This window comes from Triticum aestivum, chromosome 6A (assembly GCF_018294505.1).
Source record: "Triticum aestivum cultivar Chinese Spring chromosome 6A, IWGSC CS RefSeq v2.1, whole genome shotgun sequence".
NCBI lineage: Eukaryota > Viridiplantae > Streptophyta > Magnoliopsida > Poales > Poaceae > Triticum > Triticum aestivum.
Window position 1 is genome coordinate 594,326,990 of NC_057809.1, and position 22,006 is coordinate 594,348,995.

The 22,006-nt window shown below is 44.6% G+C and overlaps 2 protein-coding genes and 1 long non-coding RNA gene across 4 annotated transcripts; 1 reads left to right on the top strand and 2 right to left on the bottom strand.

Moving 5' to 3' along the window:
* Positions 1-355: 355 nt before the first annotated feature.
* LOC123128789 (DNA replication licensing factor MCM5) lies at positions 356-5,610 on the bottom strand. The gene is made up of 19 exons (XM_044548886.1): positions 5,344-5,610; positions 5,138-5,252; positions 4,901-5,044; positions 4,634-4,813; positions 4,431-4,529; positions 4,175-4,308; positions 3,993-4,098; positions 3,777-3,911; positions 3,598-3,675; positions 3,028-3,132; positions 2,852-2,943; positions 2,603-2,735; positions 2,401-2,496; positions 2,231-2,328; positions 2,064-2,154; positions 1,288-1,397; positions 990-1,119; positions 804-905; positions 356-691 (listed from the first exon to the last, which is right to left on the bottom strand). The coding sequence occupies exons 1-19, from the start codon at positions 5,499-5,501 to the stop codon at positions 608-610; spliced, it is 2,190 nt and encodes a 729-aa protein (XP_044404821.1). The 5' UTR covers positions 5,502-5,610; the 3' UTR covers positions 356-607.
* A 1,404-nt stretch (positions 5,611-7,014) lies between these two features.
* Positions 7,015-11,378, top strand: LOC123128790 (aspartate aminotransferase, chloroplastic). Of its 2 annotated transcripts, XM_044548890.1 has the most exons (11): positions 7,015-7,292; positions 7,384-7,443; positions 8,625-8,819; positions 8,895-8,933; positions 9,047-9,136; positions 9,257-9,365; positions 9,482-9,591; positions 9,985-10,128; positions 10,209-10,375; positions 10,589-10,853; positions 10,973-11,378. In XM_044548890.1, the coding sequence occupies exons 1-11, from the start codon at positions 7,236-7,238 to the stop codon at positions 11,102-11,104; spliced, it is 1,368 nt and encodes a 455-aa protein (XP_044404825.1). In that variant the 5' UTR covers positions 7,015-7,235; the 3' UTR covers positions 11,105-11,378. The 2 variants fall into 2 exon arrangements, with proteins under 2 accessions (XP_044404825.1, XP_044404822.1); XM_044548887.1 differs by lacking the exons at positions 7,015-7,292; positions 7,384-7,443 and adding an exon at positions 7,910-8,080.
* A 2,574-nt stretch (positions 11,379-13,952) lies between these two features.
* LOC123128791 (uncharacterized) lies at positions 13,953-14,642 on the bottom strand. Its single transcript, XR_006463438.1, has 3 exons — positions 14,513-14,642; positions 14,348-14,407; positions 13,953-14,023 (listed from the first exon to the last, which is right to left on the bottom strand). It is a non-coding gene; the product is annotated as an uncharacterized lncRNA (long non-coding RNA).
* Positions 14,643-22,006: the final 7,364 nt, after the last annotated feature.

A 22,006-nucleotide genomic window follows, 5' to 3' on the forward strand; every position in this document is an offset into this window, starting at 1 on the left:
GTGCAGAACTATTTAAACGTCACTACACCTTCTAGTTTATGGACTATATGGTACTGGTTAGGGTTCAGGTGAATCGTTCATGTTCATGTTCATCTTCTTCCCCAACTGCCCCACGTACCACCGGCCTAACCGCCGCCCCCAGCCATCCTCTAGCCCCAGTGATGAACAGATTTTTCAAGCAAACCTACTAAATTCAGGCGACTTACAAGTAGCTAAACTGGGACTATATACCTATGTGTAGTGACTTGAAGATGTTATTTAAACTCAAGCATAAGCAAAGATTAAAAAAAACAGATTTTGGACAAAGAAAACAGGCAAAGGGCTGACAGCAGAACAACACAGGGCAAAGAGCAAGTTTCAGTTTCCTAGGCATACTCTGCTCAGCTGCAGAACGCCCAAATGATTCATGAATGAACTTACTGTGGTACATCTTCAGTTCGACAAGATAATTCAGGGCTACAGCTACAGCTTTAAGTAGTACAACTACAACTCAATTTCAACGAAGCAACAAATTTCCTCAGGAAACAGGCTGCAGTGTCAGCACTACTTATACACACACATCAGATGGCCAGAGGGTTCCATGGTAGTTCCATCGGTTCAGTTCAGCTCAAGCCTTGCGGACAATCACATGGCGCTCCCTCTTGTACTCCACTTCGTCCCTCTGGTGCATGATCACAAGGGCTCTTCTCACCTGAAGCAGCAAAGGTAAAGCATGGTGAGAAACCGAGTGGCTACAGATTATTTTTATGCATGACATTTCTAATGTGAGAAAAATCTGATGTGTGGGATGACAGGATGCTTACAATGGATTCATTCAACCCCATCCGGTTCAGTTCATCGAGCAGCCGACGTTCGGATATGTGGCTCCCGATTCCCATCCTTCTCTTTATCTGCGCTTCTGCTTGCTGTTGGGATGAAGTGAACGATAAACTCAGCAGATGCAAAAGGTTGAAAACGCTGGGTTTTAGTTTTGGATGCAATAGACTCACCTTGATTTCGTTTGCGATCTCCGGTGATAAGTTCAGATGCTCGTTGATTCCAGATCTTGCGGCGTCCACAGTGGAGACGTTGAACAGTCTAAATGCCTCTTCGATGTGCTCTGGCGTAGCCACACTAGTCCTGAGAACCACTCACATGTCAGCAAGGAATGCCATGATATTTGTTTGCCAGAACTTTAGCCACAAGTCATGATGTTAAATACATAAAGATCTTCTAAATGTACCAGAATCAAGCAAGTGGCAAAACAATGTTTGTGGAATAATTAGCATGTGATCAGATTGCACTTACAATCTCATCTTTGCAAGAGATTCGCTCAACCGTATAATAGCTTCAAGCTGCCTCACAGTGATGGGTATGGCTGCAGCTCTTCCTGTCTCATGGGATTGTTGTCTCATTTTCTGCATAATGTTAAAACAAATAGGTAAATGTCTCGTATAAAAATGATAACTATCGTCTAAAAAAATTGGATTGTGACAATCACCATGAAACTATCATAAAAAAGGTCTTGAGATTTTCAGAAAGCAGATGCAGAGAATTATTCAAACTGTTGCGGCATTTGCCAGAAAAAGATGCAGTGGCAGAAATCCAGCCAGAACTAAATCACCATCCTTTGGAACAGCAAACATAAACATGGAGAAGCTCAAACTCACGCAATAGCAAAACACATGTACACAGTAATCACCAAGACAAGAAAAAAATATGAATAAAATCACAGTATACAGCAACAGTTTATCATGTCCATTCAAGCTTCTGATCAGTAAGTTCCCAATCTCTATTTTATCATCATTAACGCAAACTTCAACTCTACATGTCTTCTCTTGTGCCTGGCAAAGAAGAAATCTTCACCAAAGGCACAGATAAAGCTTATATGTAGAGGAGCATGTTATAATAAGATTTGGCTAACTTTCATCATTTCAGATGGAAAAAAATTTGGACCTTCCTCTTAACTTTAAAAGGCTTCCAAACAAGGAAATAGCAAGTCCAAATAACAGATATGTTCTCATGAACTTTAAGCTGACTCATTATGTAACCAGGTAACAAGGTGAAATTCTGCATAGACATACCTGTCTGATCTCAACGTATTTGTTCTGCAGCATCTCTGCTGCTTTTTCTGAGAGTCGTGGTCTACATGTGTTGCGGCAGTACTCAACGTACCTGCAGATTTGTGACATTGTGAATATGATGGAGTTTGACAAATTGAGTGAAACATAATATGAAAACCCAACCACACCTTTTCAGCCAATTCTCTCCTTCATTGGTATCTGCGTTCCTGTTTACTTGAGTTGCAGCACCACTGGCATGCACCTTAATGATGTGGTTTGCTATTCGCTGCATTTGAAGTTCATTTAGTCTTTGAACTTAAAAAATTACAAGTATCTGAAGAAAGAAATTGATCCATACCTTATCTTGCTCATACATTCTGACATCTTTAACTATGAAGATTAGATCAAATCGAGAAAGGATTGTTGTCTGCAGGTCTATGTTATCTTGTGCAGTCTGATGAACAGCAGAAGACAGTTTATCAAACTTAGCACTAGAATAGTATATTCATTTTAAAATCGAAATAGTAGGCAAGACAATGAAAAAAAACAGATTGACTAACCTTAAGGTCATCATAACGCCCTGAAATTGGATTGGCAGCTGCAAGAACTGAGGTCCTTGAATTAAGTACTGTTGTAATGCCAGCCTTGGCAATAGATATTGTCTGCTGCTCCATGGCCTCATGAATTGCAACTCTGGAACCACACAAGAATAACAAAACAGATTAAAACGAGTATGAGAGAGAGGGTACAAAATAAACAGGTACACAATGTTATATTCTAGTTTTGACTAATAATTGGTTAAATTTTACCTGTCTTCAGGCCTCATTTTGTCAAATTCATCAATACAAACTACTCCACCATCAGCCAATACCATGGCTCCTCCTTCCAAATAAAACTCACGCTGTGCAGGAAAAGAATAGCCTTTTACACACAGAACAAAAACTTGAGAGTAACAGAGTAAGTAATTTGATTTAGACAAGCATACCGAGTTACTATCCCGGGTTACAGATGCTGTAAGACCAGCTGCAGATGAACCTTTTCCAGAGGTATAGACTGCAATTGGTGCTGTCTTCTCTACAAACTTCAGAAACTGTCCAAATGTAGAAATGCATGTCACTCACTCAGAAATCATTGGTCTTTATAATAGTGTAAAAACCAGAAACAATTAATTTTGGCAAATTATGTTAACTAAACTAGTGTATCACATGAATTCAGAGTGCAAGCCGTGACATTTTTTAGTGAAAGGGTAGCACTTCTGCATAATGCACAATAAAAGGTTGAGTACTGAGTACATAAGTATAATCTACTGACACATGCAACAGCAAAAGGAGAGCAGGAGCTTAATCCCTGAAAGTTGACTGACTTGAAAGCTACTTGCTAGTTCAAGGTATCAAACTAGATTATGTTTCTCTCCTTCCAAATATTCCAGCAAGCGAAATCAGTAATCACTTACAAATTTCAACAACTCCAGGGAGTTGACAAGACTAATATGACCTATATTGTCATGTTTTTTGCCAACAAACTAAATGCTGTGATAACTTAAAACAGCACTTGCCTGGGATTTTGCTGTGGATGGATCACCCAAAAGCAAGGCATGAATGTCCCCTCTCAAACGGACGCCATCTGGTAGCCTCTGCAGTAGACAATAGTTCAAACAGCATGGGAGCACTCACGATTAGCTACGGGATACAGATTAATTTGCAATGCATATCAGAGGCTGATAATATCAAATACCTTCTTTGATCCCCCAAACAGAAGGCAAGCAATAGCTTTCTTGACATCACCATGACCGTAAATTGAAGGGCCTATCATTGAACAAATCTTGGCATATGCATCCGGCCTCTGTGCAAATTCTTTGAATTCCATTTCCTGCAACCAAACAAGAAAGTTAACATTACAGGAAAAAAGTGCAACTCCCATGATTAATGAAAACACTAAAAATTAAACTACCTCATCGAGTGTGAAATGTGAGGGGCCATTTGTGTTGTCATCTCGAGACTGCTCTAACCCCACGATTCTAATGTAGGGCTGTTTAACTCCAACAGCACCTTTCTGGCTGCAAAATGAATGTACAGCGGCATCAGCCATGTAACCAGCTTAGCTAACAGCAAAAACTCAGTTCTGAAACATACTTGTTCGTCCCGGATGCTTGGAATACACTGTAGATGCCAATCACAGTTAATCTAGTCCCTGGAACAATTGTCTGAACAAGATGTCTGTCTACAGAAAGCAGCACATTCCTTGGAAGCTCACCAGTTGGAACATCCTGGAAGATGATATTAATAAAGATTAATGATTGTTGTCATGTCACAGTAGTTGGCAAGTGAACATCGTATAAAAACGGATTACTGCACAACTCAGCAGTTCTGCAGGAAGCATAATACTAACCTCAGGATTTTCCTGCAATTTGAGAGTCTGTAGATCCACATACTTGCTCTTGTCAGGGACTGCAATCCAGGGGTCCAGGGGGCAAGGCTCTTCTCCAGGCTAAGGAAACGAAACGATCAGATACATCAGTACCACCACCATTAATAACAATACACAAACTAAACAGCAGGGCAATGATTGAATATGATCACTGGGAAATATACCTGAGGAACATGATCACAGGATCGTGGGACAATAGCCCCACCTAGGCCTGGCCTGCACGGCACAGTCCTCACACTCCTGCAGTTCTTGCAGAGCAGTGTCACGTGAGTTGCCTTGGCTTTCACCCTCGATGCGGCAATTGCAATACCCGCAATCTTCACCAGTTTGGACATGTAATCCGCCTGTAATTTTTTTGTTGGTTATCAAAATGGAGTTCCTAAAACTCTCTGAAATCAGCTAATTTTTACAGAATTGGTTTCAGAACTGACCCCAATAGATCTCATGGAGACGCAATTCTCCTTGGAGGACAGGAAGATCTGCACATCGCCGGTGACAGGCTCCTCCATCTCCCCGGTCTCGCCCGCGACCTTCGACCTAAGGCTGGCGAGAACCTCGGACCCGGCCGTCTCGAACTGCAGAAACCCACCACGCCAAGAATTAGACACCAATCCCTGAACCAACAGGAAAAAGACACACATGACACAGTTTCAGAGATGGCAACGCACCAGCGGCAGGTAGTCTGCGGGCGCCTTGCGGATCCTGTCGGCGAGCTCGGCGTCGAAGGCGTCGAGGTCCTCGATGGCGACGGTGACATGGTCGCGGTTGTGCACGAGGCTCTCACTGCAACATATAAACGCGTACACGGGTTAGCCTAGCCCGATTCGACAACGGCGCCAGATCTGGCGAGGGGAAGGGGAGGGGCGGGGGGTACCGGTAGGGGAAGTCGCCGGTGGGGCCGGTGAAGCCGCGGAGGAACTCCTTGAACTTGCGGAGGGCGGAGTGGCGGGTGATGTCGGCGGCGGCGGGGTCGCCCTGCGGGAACTGCGCCTGGTCGCTGTAGAAGACGGCGCCCTCGTCCCAGCCCGACATGGCGGCGGCGGCGGCGAGGAGAGGGGCACGGGCGCGTGCGTGGGCGGGTGGGTGCGGACGCGGCGGGGAATGGGAGAGGATGGGAAGGGAGACGGCGAGGGGGGTGGGGATGGGAGTGGTGGCGCGAAGAGGGTAATAGAGAGGGTGGTTTGGCGGGAAAGCGGTGCGCGTTTTGGCGGGAGTCCGGGTTCGTGCTCCTCTAGGGTTTGGTTGGGTTGTTCTTGCGGCGAGGCCGGGTTCGTTGGTGGGCTCATAGTGTGTGGGCTTGGGCCTGGACTGATAGTGGGCTGGTAAAGGTGTCCTAAGTGCCTCTTCTCTTTTTACTAAAAAAAACCTTTTTGATGCTACAAAAAACTATTTTCTTCTTCAACAAAAATTCCTTTTTTTCTTGGACGAAAATATTGTATCTCAAAGATTATTCCATTGCATATTCATTCTTAACAAAAAAATGTTATGTGTATACAATATATGCATATTAATATTTGCTTAACCGAAGACTGTAACATTTATGGTCATTCTATAGGAGATTGTAAAGTAGGGCGCGTACATCGCATTTTGCAACTGCAAACAAACAGTACTAGAATTGATAAAAGTCCATATTGTATGCGGATCAGTAAGGGCGCCCCAAATCTTTTTTTTTGTTACTCTGAAAAATGCTCTCTTTTTTTTACTAAATGTTCTTTTTTTTCTTGAAATAAATATTTTCTTAAGATATTATTGTCAGAAAATGGTTATTATCTATTTACAAACGGACGACCTGAGTTCCATTTTATTCCTTTTGGAAGGAATACATATAATATCTTCTTAACTAAAAGCATGCAAATTTTGGTCATTTTCTTAAGAGATTGTGGAGTAAGTTCAGACACCACATTATTACAGAAAAGTAATTCTAGAATGAACAAGAATTATGTGGATTCGCACAAGAGGCTTGCTACTTACGAAAATTTAACATGCAATACATATGATACGTTTTTTGTCTAGCTTTTGCTTCCACTTAATTAATACATATTGAAATGGTGATGGAAGGGGAGGTGGCAGAGAAAACGGCGAGAAGAGGAGTTAGGACGACCAAAAGAAAAAGAGAAGGAGGAGAAGAACATGAGACAGACGATGGTGTATGGGTTTAATTAAACCTCCCTACACAGCCATGTCGATGAAGCGCAAGAGATTTTGTTGACTTAGCATGCACGTGTCTCTTAAAACAAAAGTGCACTTTCAATTTAGGTTAGTTCTAGAACTGGACTACAGATGGTTGCTCGTCCTCAAAGTAACTGGCAAAAGGCAGATTGATTTACTCTTGTCGAGATTCCGGACACAATTGTGTCATGCCGTTTCAATTTTTAACTACCGAGTTGCGCCGAAGGTGGTCGTTCTTCCACACTAGCTTTTGACAAATGGAAAAGGCAAGCATGTCTTTTTTTTGACAAAATATTGAAGGTAGATAAACAGTTCTCTCTTTGAGCGCAACCCAGGGAATACCGTGGGTGTAAAATGCAGCTTGGGCCTGGTTTTCGGAAGCAGAGTGGCTCGAAATCGACGGCCGAGGCTCGGCCACGTCGCCCTCCCGGTTCGAATCCGCGGCCCCGGAAGTCGACAGCAGAACCGAACCATCCAACAAGACCAACCTCAGTTCCGACGGAGACTCCAAGGCCATCGCCATCCACCCGTGCTCCGCTCTGATCCCAGATCACCCTCGCCCCATCCTCCGCGCGCTGCAGCTCTCGCCCCACGCGGATGGCCTCCGCCCTCTCCGCCCCGGCGGCCTCCGCCGTCGCCGCCGCCCGGTGCAAGGCACGGGCCCGCCTCATCTGATGCCGAACGCGTCTGTCTCTCTGCCGGTGCGGTGGATTCTGAACCTTTTCTCTTTTTGTCGTGGGCGCAGGTGTTCGGAGGAGGAAGGAACGATGGGAGGGCCGGGTGCCGCGTCGGGGTCGCGAGGAAGGTGATTGGTCCGATCCTGTGTCCCCGCTCGCTCTGGCTTACCCAGATCCCGCATTTGATTTGTGAAGAATTGGTTTGGTTCTGTAACGCGACTGTGCTAGATGGTTCCGGGCCCTGTCACAGGTGTTCATGCGTGCACGATTTGTTGACTGATCCAATTCAGGGCTGCTAGTGGTTCAGTGTTCATATGCACGGTAATGCTCAGAATCGACTAAGCAAGCTCCTACATAGTCTGCACCGTGATTGGCAATCATGCATGATGCTGCAAGCTTTTAGAACAACAGCGGTTCATGGAGTACCATGCACTGAACTGCTGGGGTGCCTCCTGGGATTCAGCCGTCACGAAGCTCTGATATATGCACATTTTCTGTTATAAAATTTCTGTGGCCTCGTAACTTGCTTCCTGGGCCAGTAATTCAGGACTGCTAGTGGTTTTACTTGCGGTGTTCTCGATTCAGGGCTGTGATTTCCAATTGTGCACGATGCCACAAGCTTTTAGAACCATACTGAGTCACGCGGAATCGTATCTGGGCTGCTGGTGCCTCCTGGGATTCAGACTTCGCATGACTCCGATACGCACCTTTCCTAGCAATTCAATTTTTCAGCGACCTTTCAGCTCTGCTAGTCGGGACAGAGTAGTAAGTACTCCCTCCGTCCGGAATTACTAGTATAGACGTATTTTAATTCTAGATACATCCATTTCTCTGACAAGTATTTCCGGATGGAGGGAGTAGAAATAATAATAATCAGGAACACTCTTAAGGATTCGGAGGATCGAGTGTCGTCTGTGAATAACTTCTGTTCATCATAAATCATAAAGTATGCTGACTTCTTTTGAGAACAAGCAGTCATTGACACATGAACAATCATGAAGCTGCGCTTTTATTCTGCACAGCTATAAACATGCGCGTGCTTAGTCCAGGCTTCTTCTGGTAGAAGTAGTTATACGTATTTACAGTACTTATAGTGATAGGACCACTCTAGAGTTGCTTGTTTCAAAGTTGAGGCACATTGCAGTTGGTTGTGTAGCTGGTTAAGCCAGCATCTCTGTTTCTCCATGGATAATCCTTTTGCATGTGACGTCAGCTGTGTCTTGAAGCCTGGTGCCAGGCCAATATTTGACATCTCTTGATATGGTTTGTGTTTTGAAATTTAATTCTTCCTTTGCCGTTTTGGATGCAGAATACTAGCCACATAACGATGGCAGTTGCAGTAGATGCTTCTCGCTTTGAAGGAGTGCCAATGGCCCCTCCAGACCCGATTCTTGGGGTTTCGGAAGCATTTAAAGCAGACACAAGTGATCTGAAGCTCAACCTTGGCGTTGGTGCCTATAGAACGGAAGAGCTACAGCCCGCTGTCCTCAATGTTGTCAAGAAGGTAAGTCTAATCGTCCTTGGCATTTCCTGAATAATTTAGGTTCCTATTTTGATGTGCTACTGCTACATGTGGTAGGCTGAAAAACTTATGTTGGAGAAAGGAGAAAACAAGGAGGTATGATGGAAATTTTACAATTCGGATGATTTGGACTTGGGTCATAAAGAATCATATTATCCTTCTCTTCTTTCACTGAGAATGAAAGGCTGAATGTTTTCTTTATGGTGCAGTATCTGCCTATTGAAGGCTTCGCTGCATTTAACAAAGCAACTGCAGATCTATTGCTTGGAGCTGACAATCCTGTCATCAAGCAAGGACGGGTATGGATTATGCAGCCCTTGCCATCGCTCTTGTTATATTATGACTGCCTGACAAGCTGTCACCTGAGGAGTTTCCTCTTATGTTTAGTTAACCTTATTTAGTAACCACTCCTATTGTAGGTTGCTACTCTTCAGTCTCTCTCAGGGACTGGATCATTACGCCTTGCTGCAGCTTTTATTCAGAGATACTTCCCTGATGCGAAAGTACTTATATCATCTCCCACATGGGGTATGTATGGCGAACTGGGAACTGCAACTAGTGCTCATGACTTCATGTGCATAAGTCTATTTTTCATTGTTTTCTGTGGTGAATCTAAAAAATTCGTCCAATTTATATGTTAACAGGAAACCACAAAAACATATTCAATGATGCGAGGGTACCATGGTCAGAATACCGGTATTATGATCCCAGGACTGTTGGGCTGGATTTTGAAGGAATGATAGCTGACATACAGGTACTTAAAATATCTGTACCAAGAAAATTAACCATTATTCAAATATTGCTCTTTATATTGCTATCTTTAATTGGATGAACTTCGTTATGAGTAGTTTTTTTTTCATTCTATTGGGTTGCACTCACTGGCAGAGCGTCAGGTTGGGTCATGTGTTGTCCCATCCTTCTCTTAGGATTTGATTTTTTTTTGCCTCACTAGCAACAAATGGACCGCTCTGCTGAGCTGGCCCCTTCCTGTGCTCCCCCAGTGGTTGCACTATTTTGTTTGAACTGCAATGGTTGCACTCATCATAGGAAACTTGCAATCTGGAAATGAAGTGACTTTTCCTTTTTACTATCGTTAACTTATGCACCAGTTATTGTTTGACCTAATGTTTTACTCTTTGCAAACTAGGCTGCCCCAGAGGGGTCTTTTGTTCTGCTACATGGTTGTGCTCACAATCCAACTGGAATTGACCCAACTCCTGAACAGTGGGAGAAACTGGCAGATGTGATTGAAGAGAAAAAGCATATGCCTTTCTTTGATGTTGCCTATCAGGTGAGTCGTTTTCATGCGAGTTTTTTTTTTACTTTATTTTCACAATTTGCCTCTTACTGACTGTTATATTTTCTTTGTAGGGTTTTGCCAGTGGAAGCCTTGATGAAGATGCATCTTCTGTCAGGCTGTTTGTTAAGCGTGGTCTGGAAGTGTTTGTTGCACAGTCTTACAGCAAGAACCTTGGTCTATATGCAGAAAGGATCGGTGCGATAAATGTCATTTGCTCAGCACCGGAAGTTGCAGATAGGTAATCTTGTGTTTTAAATGGTCGACTGCTTGCCTACCTGCCTTTTCCCCTTACATTCAGTTGCATGAAATGCTATTTTGAATTTCGGCACCCTCATCCTGCACACTGTACGGTGATAGTCCTGCTTAGGGTAAACCAAATTGCTGCAACGGTGTCTTCACTGTAAGAATATGTATGTATTGTCTATTTATTATGACACTGGAAACTTTGCAGGGTGAAGAGCCAGTTGAAGCGATTGGCACGGCCCATGTACTCAAACCCACCTATTCACGGTGCCAAGATCGTCGCCAACGTTGTTGGAGACCCTACCATGTTCGGTGAGTGGAAAGAAGAGATGGAACAAATGGCCGGTCGGATCAAGAACGTTCGGCAGAAGCTTTACGATAGCTTGACTGCAAAGGATCAGTCTGGCAAGGACTGGTCTTTCATTCTGAGCCAGATAGGCATGTTCTCGTTCACAGGCTTGAACAGACCCCAGGTGACTTTGCCTTTGAATCCCACAGATGACAAACTGTTTTGACGTATTATCTTTGAATGATATGTCGGCAAAACGTATCATTGTGTAACCGTCTAAGTTCCCTCTTTCGTGTTTTGCAGAGCGATAACATGACCGATAAATGGCACATATACATGACCAAGGACGGGAGGATTTCGTTGGCGGGGTTGAACCTGGCGAAGTGCGAGTACCTTGCCGATGCCATCATCGACTCCTTCCACAATGTCAACTAGATTATGATTTGCGTCGCGGCCACGCTACTGCGATTAGTTCCTTCCATAGTTTGCTGGGATTTTTGGGTCCTTCCAGCTCGAGTTTTTAGTCGCGATGCTGATGACGTGTCCGGTGATTCAGAGGTACAGTAATAAATAATTTGGCAAAACTCAGGGATGCTAGGCGCTATGCACTTGTACCGTTTTGCAAGCTTGTAATGCTGATTAATTATGTATGATGGCATCTCCAATTAGCCTTTTGAGTGCTATATCTCAAAGTTTCTTTTTTGGTCAAGAGGTATTATTATTTCTGGACTTTGATTGTTCGGTTACCGGAGCTCGGCATGGGCAGCTGTGTGTGTTTTCCCATGAGCAATGCCCGGAGATTATGGAATGTGTCGGGGCCTCTAAAATGTACTTCAAAGTTTTTCTCGGCTCACAAATTTTTTTCCGCGGCTCTGGGTCAATGGCAAAACCAGCGGGTTTCTGATAGCAACTGCTGTGCCCTCAGTGTTTTAAGCACCTACCGACTCTTGCGATTGCATCTTCTACTCTGCTGGGTGCTGCAAGTTCTTACGTACCAGCCATTCTGGCTCTCACAGCTGCAGCAGGTGATACGAGTACTATACAAATAATTTGAATCCAAAATCAACTTCAATTGCAAATCTTTTCCTAGTGTAGTCCGGAGATCTAGCAGATGCTAACCTGATAGAAATGAGTAGTTCAGACCACAGACTGCAGTTAAATGGGCAAATTTGTCCTTGCCAAAGGAAATCTGAAGAGTTTACATCGGCTCTTAACGCTGCTGAATATTCCCGCAAAAAAAAAAAAAACGCTGCTGAATATAGGGCGGAATAGGACGGTTGGCTGTTCTAGGAGCCCCAAGGATAGGAAAAGGTTTGACGGTTGCTCAGCACGCCAGTGAGAGCAACCGTGGACTGACAGAAAAACATCTGACATGAGAAGTTCTTCCATAAGGAACATCGTTACTTTGCCCGAATGAGCTCTTCATTCAACATTTCCAAGTTTTTAAGAAAAGTGAATATCACCCGGCAGACGCTTGAAACGAGGAGCTACCACGACAACTACTTCACATATTAACGATGTTACTACATGGGGACCCATATTCTTGCTCAACCACATGCAAGCCGCAATGGCAGATCCAAGAGCTGAAAAAAGAAATAAATCTGTTCTAGCTAAGCTACTGAGCCAACCAACAGGATCCGTGATAAGTTTCAGTAGTAACATCAGGGAGGACATACAAGAAGTGATGAGTTCACCAAGAGCTACATTGTTTCAGCGTTATCAAGCACCATTCCCGAGCAGAGGAGTTTTGATCAGTGATTCTTCAGTTCAGATCAGCGGGCTTGGAAAGCACGAATACCATCAGCAGCAAGTTCTGGCTTAGAGACGAGAGCTGTAGAGTCCTGCAAAATGGCAAGGCATGTGTTAGGCTGCAGCATTAGGCTTACAGTTTTGGTTAATCCTTCTGGAGTCACTAGTTTCAGAAATCTGGTAGCAATCTGATAGGAAATATATCCCGTGATTTAAATAGCAGCAGATAAATAACATGCTGGCAACAGAGTGGCAAAAGCTATATCATTTCTATAACAACCTCAACCTCGAGCATTTTGTGAGCGCACTATCCGTTGATCACATAAGTGCAGACCCATCATGCAATTTACAATTACGTATGCATCATGTGTTTGAGTGATGAAAAATTCAGAGCATGTCATTTCAGCATTTAACAAAGCTACAGGCCACATTGCCTTCAGGTCAGAAACAAAGAATGAACAGATAATTTTCTGTCAGATAGGTAGCAAAAAATGAATCCTGGGGGATCCCAAAAGCTAGTAGCTGGAGTAAATGCGGCGATTGGCTAAATGTACAAAGGTATAATGCGAGGTAGGTACCTTTGGCAGTAAAGCCATCTCCCCATTCTCGAAGGATGATAAAACAGCACCATGACTTTTAAGCCAATCAACACTTCCGTCTACTGCAGCAAAACCTAAGATTTTGGATACGTATTTAACAGGTATCTTGGTTGCGTAGGCCTTTGCCATACATTTTAAACCTTCAAATCTCATCTTCTCAAAGCAGAGACCTAGAAAATCGTAAGCATGTTCACCATTAACTACAATTAGCATAAATGGTAACCAACGGTTGTTATCAACATAGTCTAATAACCACATATCTGATGACCATTTGCATAAGAAAGTCTAGGAAAGATTTAACTTACACATCAGGTAGCCATTGAGGTTTGGAGCCACCTTGTAGAGTTTGAAAAATGATGCATAGTTCCCTGTCTGTATACTGTGAGCCACTTCTTTGGCATGCTTCACAGTTTCTTGCTGTTTCAGGTCGCTTGACAGCCTAGGAAACAAAATGAACAGTGTGGTCTTTAATTAGTGGCAAAACATTGGAGCAGTTATTCAGATTCGATACCTTACTTGCATAATGCACGAGGGCTTTTGTGCAAAAGATTATTTAAGTTGCCATAAGGTGCAGTGGCAGGTGACATATAATGGCTGTCTGGTTGAGTTACAGGAGCCGGTCTTATTTCTAGACAATAATACACCAGTATGTTATCTGATTTTGATGAATGTTAAAAGATCAGTTCACAACCACGGTTAACAGCATTTATTTGAGCAGGTTGTGTCTGTTTTGAAAACTCAACTATGACACTAATAGAACAAGGGTATACAACATATCTATTTAACTGTGCCAGTGAACCTATCGATGATATTTTTAACCGTACTAACCCTACTCTGTTTGCTTTTTATGTCACAATAAAAGGAAAAATATATACCTTCCAAGTTTAGACATCAGTTCAGTATTTTTGTCTTGAATCGCAGACAACAATATATCATAAGCTGCAAATTCACCATGATGGCCACCATTCCGCTTATTCCCATAGAGGCAGTGCAGCTTCGTGAGGCACTGAAAATCCAAGAAGCGCGCAAGAGCAATACCATGAGATAAGTGTGTGCAAATAATCACATTACGTACAAAAAAAGGGGAGCTGTAGCAGGGCTAGAGAACAATTTCACATAAAGAACATGTTTTCCCGAATTCTAATTCTGATAAGCTTGAAGTTGCTGATTATATATGCAAAAAAGGTACCAATTCTAACTCATGTACAGCCACAAATAGCTAATGATGCATAGAAGACAAACATAACAGATTTGCCATATATCTCAAACCAAGTATTCTTTAATATATCTCAAACCAAGCATTCTTTAATGTATCTCAAGGAGTACTAACCAAGTTAAGTTCAGCCATATCTCGATTGCACAACGCAAGTCTTGCATGATACTCATAAACCTGAAAAGGTAGAAAATGGTTGTAGAAGAGAAAAGAATATGTTAGAACAACAATGTAGTCTGGTGCCACAAGTGAAATAGGGAAAATATAATTTGTGGGAATAACCTGCACAGAAAGTTCATCCTCTATGTTCTGGATAGTCATATCTTGACGAATTGATTTCAGTTGATCTGTTCTAAAATTGTAGTCTTTACTTGAGACCTGGACAAACTTCAGGGCTTCTACAAGTACAAGCTTTGGTCTTATCTGAAAGACAGGAAAAGAGGTCAATTGCTGTTTAGAAGTAGCAAAAGGAAAATAAAAGTATATCAAAGGAAGAAAAGGAATTCAGAGAAACATGAGTAGTGGTTACTGCATAACTACAGTATTTGGCTCTGACATTCAGAAATTTGAACTTCACAAATAATAGTACTAAATAAGATAGGAAATCCATAGTAGTGGTTACTGTATAACTACAGTAATTTGACATACTACAGCAGAAATCAATGGCTCATAGCCAGATTTGCACAAGAATCAGTCAATGAACAGTTCATATACATATACAGTCAAAAAACAGATGTCATACATAGATGATCGAAGCTACAAAATCTTTCCTACATCTAATATAGCAGACAGACATTAGTCAAGTTTGGGCTGTAGCAGAAATTTTCTATGCAGGAGATATACCAACGATGCAATTTGCAAGCAGCTATTCAATGGCTAATGACTGATGCTGAGCTACAACATGGGATCAATAACACGGTCCGATAAAAGATGGACGGCAAGTGGGATCTGGGAACTATGATTTCAAGGCATCTTCTTTCAAAACACTCACACCAATAGCAATTCAACTGAAAGTTCACTGAAAGTCTTACCTTTGTTGCATCTGGAGGCCCGGTGAGACGGAAGTAGCCTTTCTGTACATCTGTGCACATCCCTACAATCAGACCAGAGGTGATAGTCCCATCTCCTTCATCCACCGTAGCTTCTGGCTTGATCTTTCCTTCACAATTTGCAGCTTCCGGTCTGACCGCCCCATTTGAATCATCATGCTTAGATTCCGAAGGACGCTGCGGCTCCTCGACTCCTGTCGACTTGATAGCACCTGCCACTTGCTTCTCCGACAGCACTCCGCGCACAGGGCGGGGCAACCTCTTCCGGGGGAATGCCTTGCGTCGGCTGCCGCCCGACGCTTCAGGCCCAGTACGCAGCGCAGGGAGTACCGAGCTCTGGTGTCCGCTGCCGCCCGACGCTTCAGGCTCGGTGCGCAGCGCAGGGAGTACCGAGCTCTGGCGAGGCGATCGCTGGCGTCCGCTGCCGCCTGGCGGCCCAGTTTGCTGGAGCCCGCCCCTCCCGCGAAAGAACCGCCGTGGTGGGAAGCCCCCTCTGCCGCCCCCGAGATTGTGTGGAGGCGGCGGGCCCAAAGGGTAGGGCTCCCCACGGTCTCCTGTCTCCAGGAACGAGCCCCCACGGTCTCCACGTGGCGAGCTCTGCTGCCCCAGTCTCTCCATGGAGCGCTGCGTCCAGGGGTCATGGCCGTCAGACCCCGGGAACAGAGCTCCCCGCCGGCGATCCTGAGGAGACGGTGTCCATCGCCTCTCGCCCTCCAAGATTATGGCAGGGGAGCGCTCGGGGAACATGGCTCCATGGGAGAATCTTGGACGGGGTGTCGCCTCGAAGCCGTCGCCGCGGCCGCGCTCCACCGGGAAGGGGCCGGAGCGATAGAACGTGTCATCGCGGGACTGCACGTGACCGCGTCCCTCGTGGCGCCCTGGCGGCGACGAGCCACGCCGCCTGCGATCATCCAAAGCTGGTGTCCAATCCCTTGGTCTTGAACTGGAGCACTGGTGCTCGTCCGCAAAGAAAGGCGAATGCCCGCGAGGCAAATCCCAGTCCATTGGCGACCGCGGCAGGGAGCGGTTCGGTCGCCTGAAGTCATCACCACGGCCGCGCTCGAAACGACTCTGCCCCGGGAAAGAATCAGCGAGCTCCAAGAATCTCGTAGGCGTACCGTAGTTGCCCTCGCGGCTGTACTCCGGCCAGTCATGGTCCAAGAATCCATTGCCGAAGCTGTCAGCCTCCCTCTGGGGTCCCGAAGGCGGGGACACGCGCCATGGCTCGAATCTTGGCCGAGGGCCGTAGGGCTCCTCGCGGCTGTAATCGATGTAGCGCCGGAGACGAAGGGGACTAGGGGAGGCGAGGGTGGCCGCTCCAAGAAGGCCGCAGGAGGAGAAGGCGCGCCTGTCCAGGAGGGCGCGAAGTCCCGAGGGGGTGAGCGCCAGAGATGGCGGTTTCTGTAGTTGGCCGGCGATGCCTGGCGTTCCCTCTTGCGTGGTGGTGATCGGCCTAAGCGCCGACGAGGATCCATTTGCTTGTGGTGGCTGGCGGGTTCTTGGGAAAGTGTGGAAGAGGACTTGAGATTGGCTGATCAGAAAATTAGCCGTGAAGCGCCCTCGTAGGAACTCGGGCTTCTCGAGCCGTTAAGATTTGCGGCTGCGTCTTTTTTTTTTTCCTTCTTCTTCTTCTGAAGTACCACTATGTACCTAAAACCCTGCTTAGTATGTTGGATATCCAAGCATGAAATTGCAATACAAAAGGCTGACCTTGCATACATTCTGGAACGAGATTGCGAACGGCTTGCCGAGAAGCCTTGATTCGCCTTGATGACAGCCGGTATGAACTCTGAAGCCTGGTTTCCAAGTAGGAAGCGTAGCTCGTCAGAGACTGTCATACGCCTACCTGACGGAGATATCCGCGGCATATGCATGCTCTGACTGAAAACTTCGCCGATGTTCCGCCCTGAAATTGCCAGGAGCAGCCAAACTTTGAGAAGAAGAATACAGAGTCATGGCGGTTTATATTAATTACAGAAGGCATGAGGCCTGACGGCCATGGAAAAGGATGAGTTGTAGCTGTTGGATAATTAATTAATGTTGTCTGCATAAGATGATCTTGCCGATTTCATGCCGGCGACATAAACCCTACAGTCGAACAGCGGGTATTTTTATAGTTGGACTATATTCCCGCCAACTCTTCCGACACAAGGTCAGCACAAAGCCGTTCACTGAAATGAACTCTGACTAGAGCCAGCTCCCAAATTGGGAATGTGGGATCAGAAGAGAGTAGAGGTGGCTATAGCCTAGAGATCCCTAACCAAAGGTAATGACCTCAAGGCGACGATCCTCCGCAACTATGCCTTGCAGATTCTGTCAAACCGGTAGTTATGTAGATGATGCGTTATTTGAAATGTAGTAAGGTCCAAATTATTCTATGGTCTAGGAAAATACACACCATATCCAGCAAAGTTAAGGAGACCGGCCTGCGAAATTTTATGGCAACTTCTATTCTTGTTACTCTTACTCTACACAAACAAGTTAAGTAGTTGTAATGCACGTGATATATCGCGTGTATTCACACCAGCTCAACTGACTACTCTAGCTTACAGAACCTATAGGAATCGCGATACATCAACTAGCAACGACATGGCAACAAAATCAACTGACTTAAGTTCATAGAACTTGAGCCATTAGTGCCGTTGGACAAGGCTGCAAGTCTACAAGAAGCAAAAGTTAGCAAGACAGTAATCAGCCCGGGAGCAAGTTCTGTTCAGTAGTTCACTACAACATTGCAACTGAAGCAACTATGAACTACCAAAGCGAGCCAGCAACAGCATGCTAATTAAACAAGATTAAATTACATGGGCAGGCAGGCTGGTGGTGGTGGTGGTACTAGCACCGGCAGTGTGTACAGACTAGTGGAAGGTCGGATCCTAGACATTGTCGCGAGGGATGCGCCTCTGCCCTCTGGGAGATTCTGTCGAGCGCGTGGCGTGCCCGGGCTTGCGCAAGTCGCTTGCTCTGAGTCCCGCCTGTTCGCCTTGTCCCGAGCGGCGGAGCCGCCGCGGCCGCGGCCGCCTGCTTCGGCCGCGAGTCTATGGCTTTGGGATGCCACCATTAGTTTTTTTTAAGGGAAGATGCCACCTTTTTTTGAGATTATAAGGGACTTTTACTCGATCGTAAACTAATACTCCCTGCGTCCCAAAATAACTTTCTTAAGTTTAGTATACAATTTTGTACTAAACCTAATACAAAGTTAAGACACTTATTTTGAAACAAATGAGTATAAGATTGTTTAAGGGTTGTTTGGATAAGGAGAATATACAAAACACGATCTCTATAAATAGGAAACGGTTCTAACAATCATGTCTTTTACGATACCCAAATTCTTTAAAGTGCACGCGCACTATTTTGGCAAAACGAGCAGCCTGGCTCACAACACATGCATGCACTTAATTTCTTTTGTCTGCTAGTGCATGTGACCGTGGCATTAAATGCGTCACAGTGCTCCTTTAGTATGGAACAGATAGATTCATGTACATTCATTTTGGGTTCTTAAAAATTCAAAAAAGCATATCTTTTCAACCACGTGTTTTGAATTCAAATTTGTTTTCACTGTTGAAATCTTCACGACGAGATCTTTCAAACTAGATCCCGCATGAGTATTTTTTGACGAAATTTTTTCGATGCCAACTTTAGGGGCTATATTGTGCAACATTTAGTATTGATGATGCAACTTTTTTCAAAATCAATTTTAGAGCTGTACGATCCAACCACTGATGAGGCTATAACATAGCAACTAACAACCGACTTTTGTGATGCGCAACTAGTCTACTGTCCCAGTCAACTATCTAGTAGTAGATGTGCAACCCTCTCCTACCTACTTATGGATGCCTACTGTTGGCACATCCTGCCCCACCTTCCCTACCAGCGATATGTGCAACTTAGTATGTTGTTCAAGCCAACTATCTATTAGTCAATGTGCAACTCTTTCCCCTCCCTACTTGTGGATATGCAATTTTGGTTGGTGGGGGCAACAAACGGAGTTGCATATAGTCTTCTAGGCAGTTGGCCAGGTAAACATACGAAGTTGCACATCTCACAGGCAAGGAATAGTTGGATGGTGAAAATTCCACATTCACGAGGATAGTGAAAAGTTGCATATAGACAAGGCGCTAAAGTTGCAAATCTTACTAGCAAGGGTGGTTCGAACCGGTTGCTAGAAGGGAAAATTACACATACATGGGGTACGATGAAAAGTTGCACATCACTGCTAGATAGTTGGCCGTTGCAGTATCCAAAGTTGTACATCCAGTACTAGAAAGTTGGCAAATGCAACAAACAGTGAAAGCACATCCATGGAAAAGGAAAAAGTTGCACATCAATTACTAGGGAGTTGGCCTGAGCAATAGACGAAGTTGCACATCTCACTAGAAGGGGTAGTTCGAGAGGGTGGAGGTGACATCAGTGAAAATTGCACGTCCACGTGCAGTTTTTACTGATGGCGCCTCCACCCCCAAAAGTACCCACTTGGAGTGAGATGTGCAACTTTGTCTCTTGCCGAGGCCAACTGTCTAGTAGTTGACATGCAACTTTTCTCCTACACGTGGATGTGCTTTCACTATTTACTGCATCGGCCAACTGCCTAGCAGTAGATGTGCAACCTCATATGCTGCGATGGCCAAATATCTAACAATGATGTGCAACTTTCTCTTGTATCACTCATGGATGTGCAACTTCGTGGGTTGCCCCGGCCAACTGCATAGCAGACTATGTGCAACTCCGTCTGTTGCCCCCGCCAACTAAAACTAATACGTATCCACAAGTAGGGAGGGGAAGGAGTTGCACATCGACTAATAGGCAGTTGGCGTGAACAACAGACTAAGTTGCACATACCACTGGTAGGGGAAGTGGGGAAGGGTTGCACATCGACTATTAGGTAGTTGGCCGAGGTAGTAGACTAGTTGCACGTCATAAAAAGTTGGTTGTCATGGTTTCTTTGTTGCAATACCATAAAAATTGGACCATGCAGCTGCAAACTTGGTTTTCAAAAAAGTTGCACAATCCGGTACTAAAGTTGCACCATGTAGTAATAGAGTTGCACAATATAGCATCAAAGTTGGCATCAAAAAAATTTCGTCAAAACATACCCATGCGGGATCTAGTTTCAAAGATCTCGTCGCGAGAATTCCAATAGTGAAAATGGATCTAAATTCCAAAGCACAGTTTAAAAGATATGACTTTTTAAAAATTTGGAAACCCGAATAAATGGACATACACATCCATGGAATAATGCGGTGTCTTGTCCATGTGACCATCCTAATAGTATATGCCACATCACGAATAAAGATAAAATTTAGACCATAAAACTATTTCCTCTAATTGGTGTGTACACACTTTTTAGAATTTAGGTAAAAAAAGATGCAGCCGATGCATGTGGACCATTTAATATGCATTTCAGTTGGATATTTTCTGTTTAACTAGTTGGGACCAGAGGAATCTTTCCTAATCAGGACAAGGGGACAAACACTTTCTATTGATAATCGGCTGTTGTGAAGCGCTAGGGAGCCAACGGATGCTGGCTAGACTCGTCCTTTACAATAATGTTATTTTCAATACGAAATATGTAAATGGCGAACGAACTAGTTTTCGTTTCAGATACGAACACGTTCGTTGTCGTCGATATTTAGATCATGCGATTGCGTGCGCTCCTCATTTGTTTCTCTCCCACGGATTTCATGCTCGCTCCCGATGATTTCGCTTGCTATCATATTTCTTTTTGATGAAATGTACCGAGTGCTATGTTTCATTTATTAAGAGAGGAACTAGCAGAGTCGGGAAATTACAAGGGGATATTGGGAAGAGAAGGAACACACACTGAGAACAATATAAGAGTTAAATGTTGGGAAACATTGCATGGAAAATAAAAAAAAATTCTACGCACACACAATGATCTATCTATTAAGATGCATAGCAACGAGGGGAAGAGTGTGTTTACATACCCTCATAGACCGTAAGCTAAAGTATTTCTCAACGCAGTTGATGTAGTCGAACTTCTTCGTGCTTCAACTGGTCAAGTACCGAATGCACGACACCTTCGTGTTCTGCACACGTTCAGCTCAGTGACGTTCCTCACCTTTTTGATCCAGCAAGTTTTCGAAGTAGTAGATGAGTTCCGTCAGCACGATGGCGTGGTGACGGTGATGATGAAGTGACCCTCACAGGGCTTCACCTAAGTACTACGAAGATATAACCGTGGGAATAAACGATGAAGGGGGGCGCCGCACACCGCTAACAATTGTCTATTGTGTGCTAGGCGCCCCCCTTCCCACACACACACACACACACACACACATATATATATATATATATATATATATATATATATATATATATATATATATATATATATATATATATATATATATATATATATATATATAGGTGGGAGTGAGGGAAGAGCAGCCAAAGGAGGCGCCCAAGTAGGAGGAATCCTACTTGGGGTCCCTCCCAAGCCACAACCCACTCTTTCCTTATTTGAAGTGCGGGGAATGTGGTGCCCCCCTTTTTCTTTCTCCCATGAGAGGGAAAGGCAGGACGAGCTAGCCCTCCCCCTTTTCCTTCCCTAGGGGTGGCTAAACAAGGGAGAGGGTGCACCAACCTCTTTGTGGGCTGGGCTATCCCCTCATTTGGCCTATAAGGCCCATATCTTGCCGGGGGGGGGGGGTGGTGGTGGCCGGAACCCCTTCCGGTGACCCGATTCCTTCCCGATACATCCCGAAAC

Bases quoted from the DNA above. Each gene is read 5' to 3' on its own strand.
- LOC123128789 (XM_044548886.1), bottom strand. From the start codon at position 5,501: ATGTCGGGCTGGGACGAGGGCGCCGTCTTCTACAGCGACCAGGCGCAG. The intron at 5,045-5,137 runs GTGCGTTGCCAT...GGGTTTCTGCAG, and splicing joins CCGCAGACTACCTGCCGCTG to TTCGAGACGGCCGGGTCCGA. The intron at 1,120-1,287 runs GTAAGTGCAATC...AGTGGTTCTCAG, and splicing joins TCTCTTGCAAAGATGAGATT to GACTAGTGTGGCTACGCCAG.
- LOC123128790 (XM_044548887.1), top strand. From the start codon at position 7,925: ATGCCACAAGCTTTTAGAACCATACTGAGTCACGCGGAATCGTATCTG. The intron at 8,820-8,894 runs GTAAGTCTAATC...TACATGTGGTAG, and splicing joins TCCTCAATGTTGTCAAGAAG to GCTGAAAAACTTATGTTGGA. The intron at 10,854-10,972 runs GTGACTTTGCCT...CGTGTTTTGCAG, and splicing joins CAGGCTTGAACAGACCCCAG to AGCGATAACATGACCGATAA.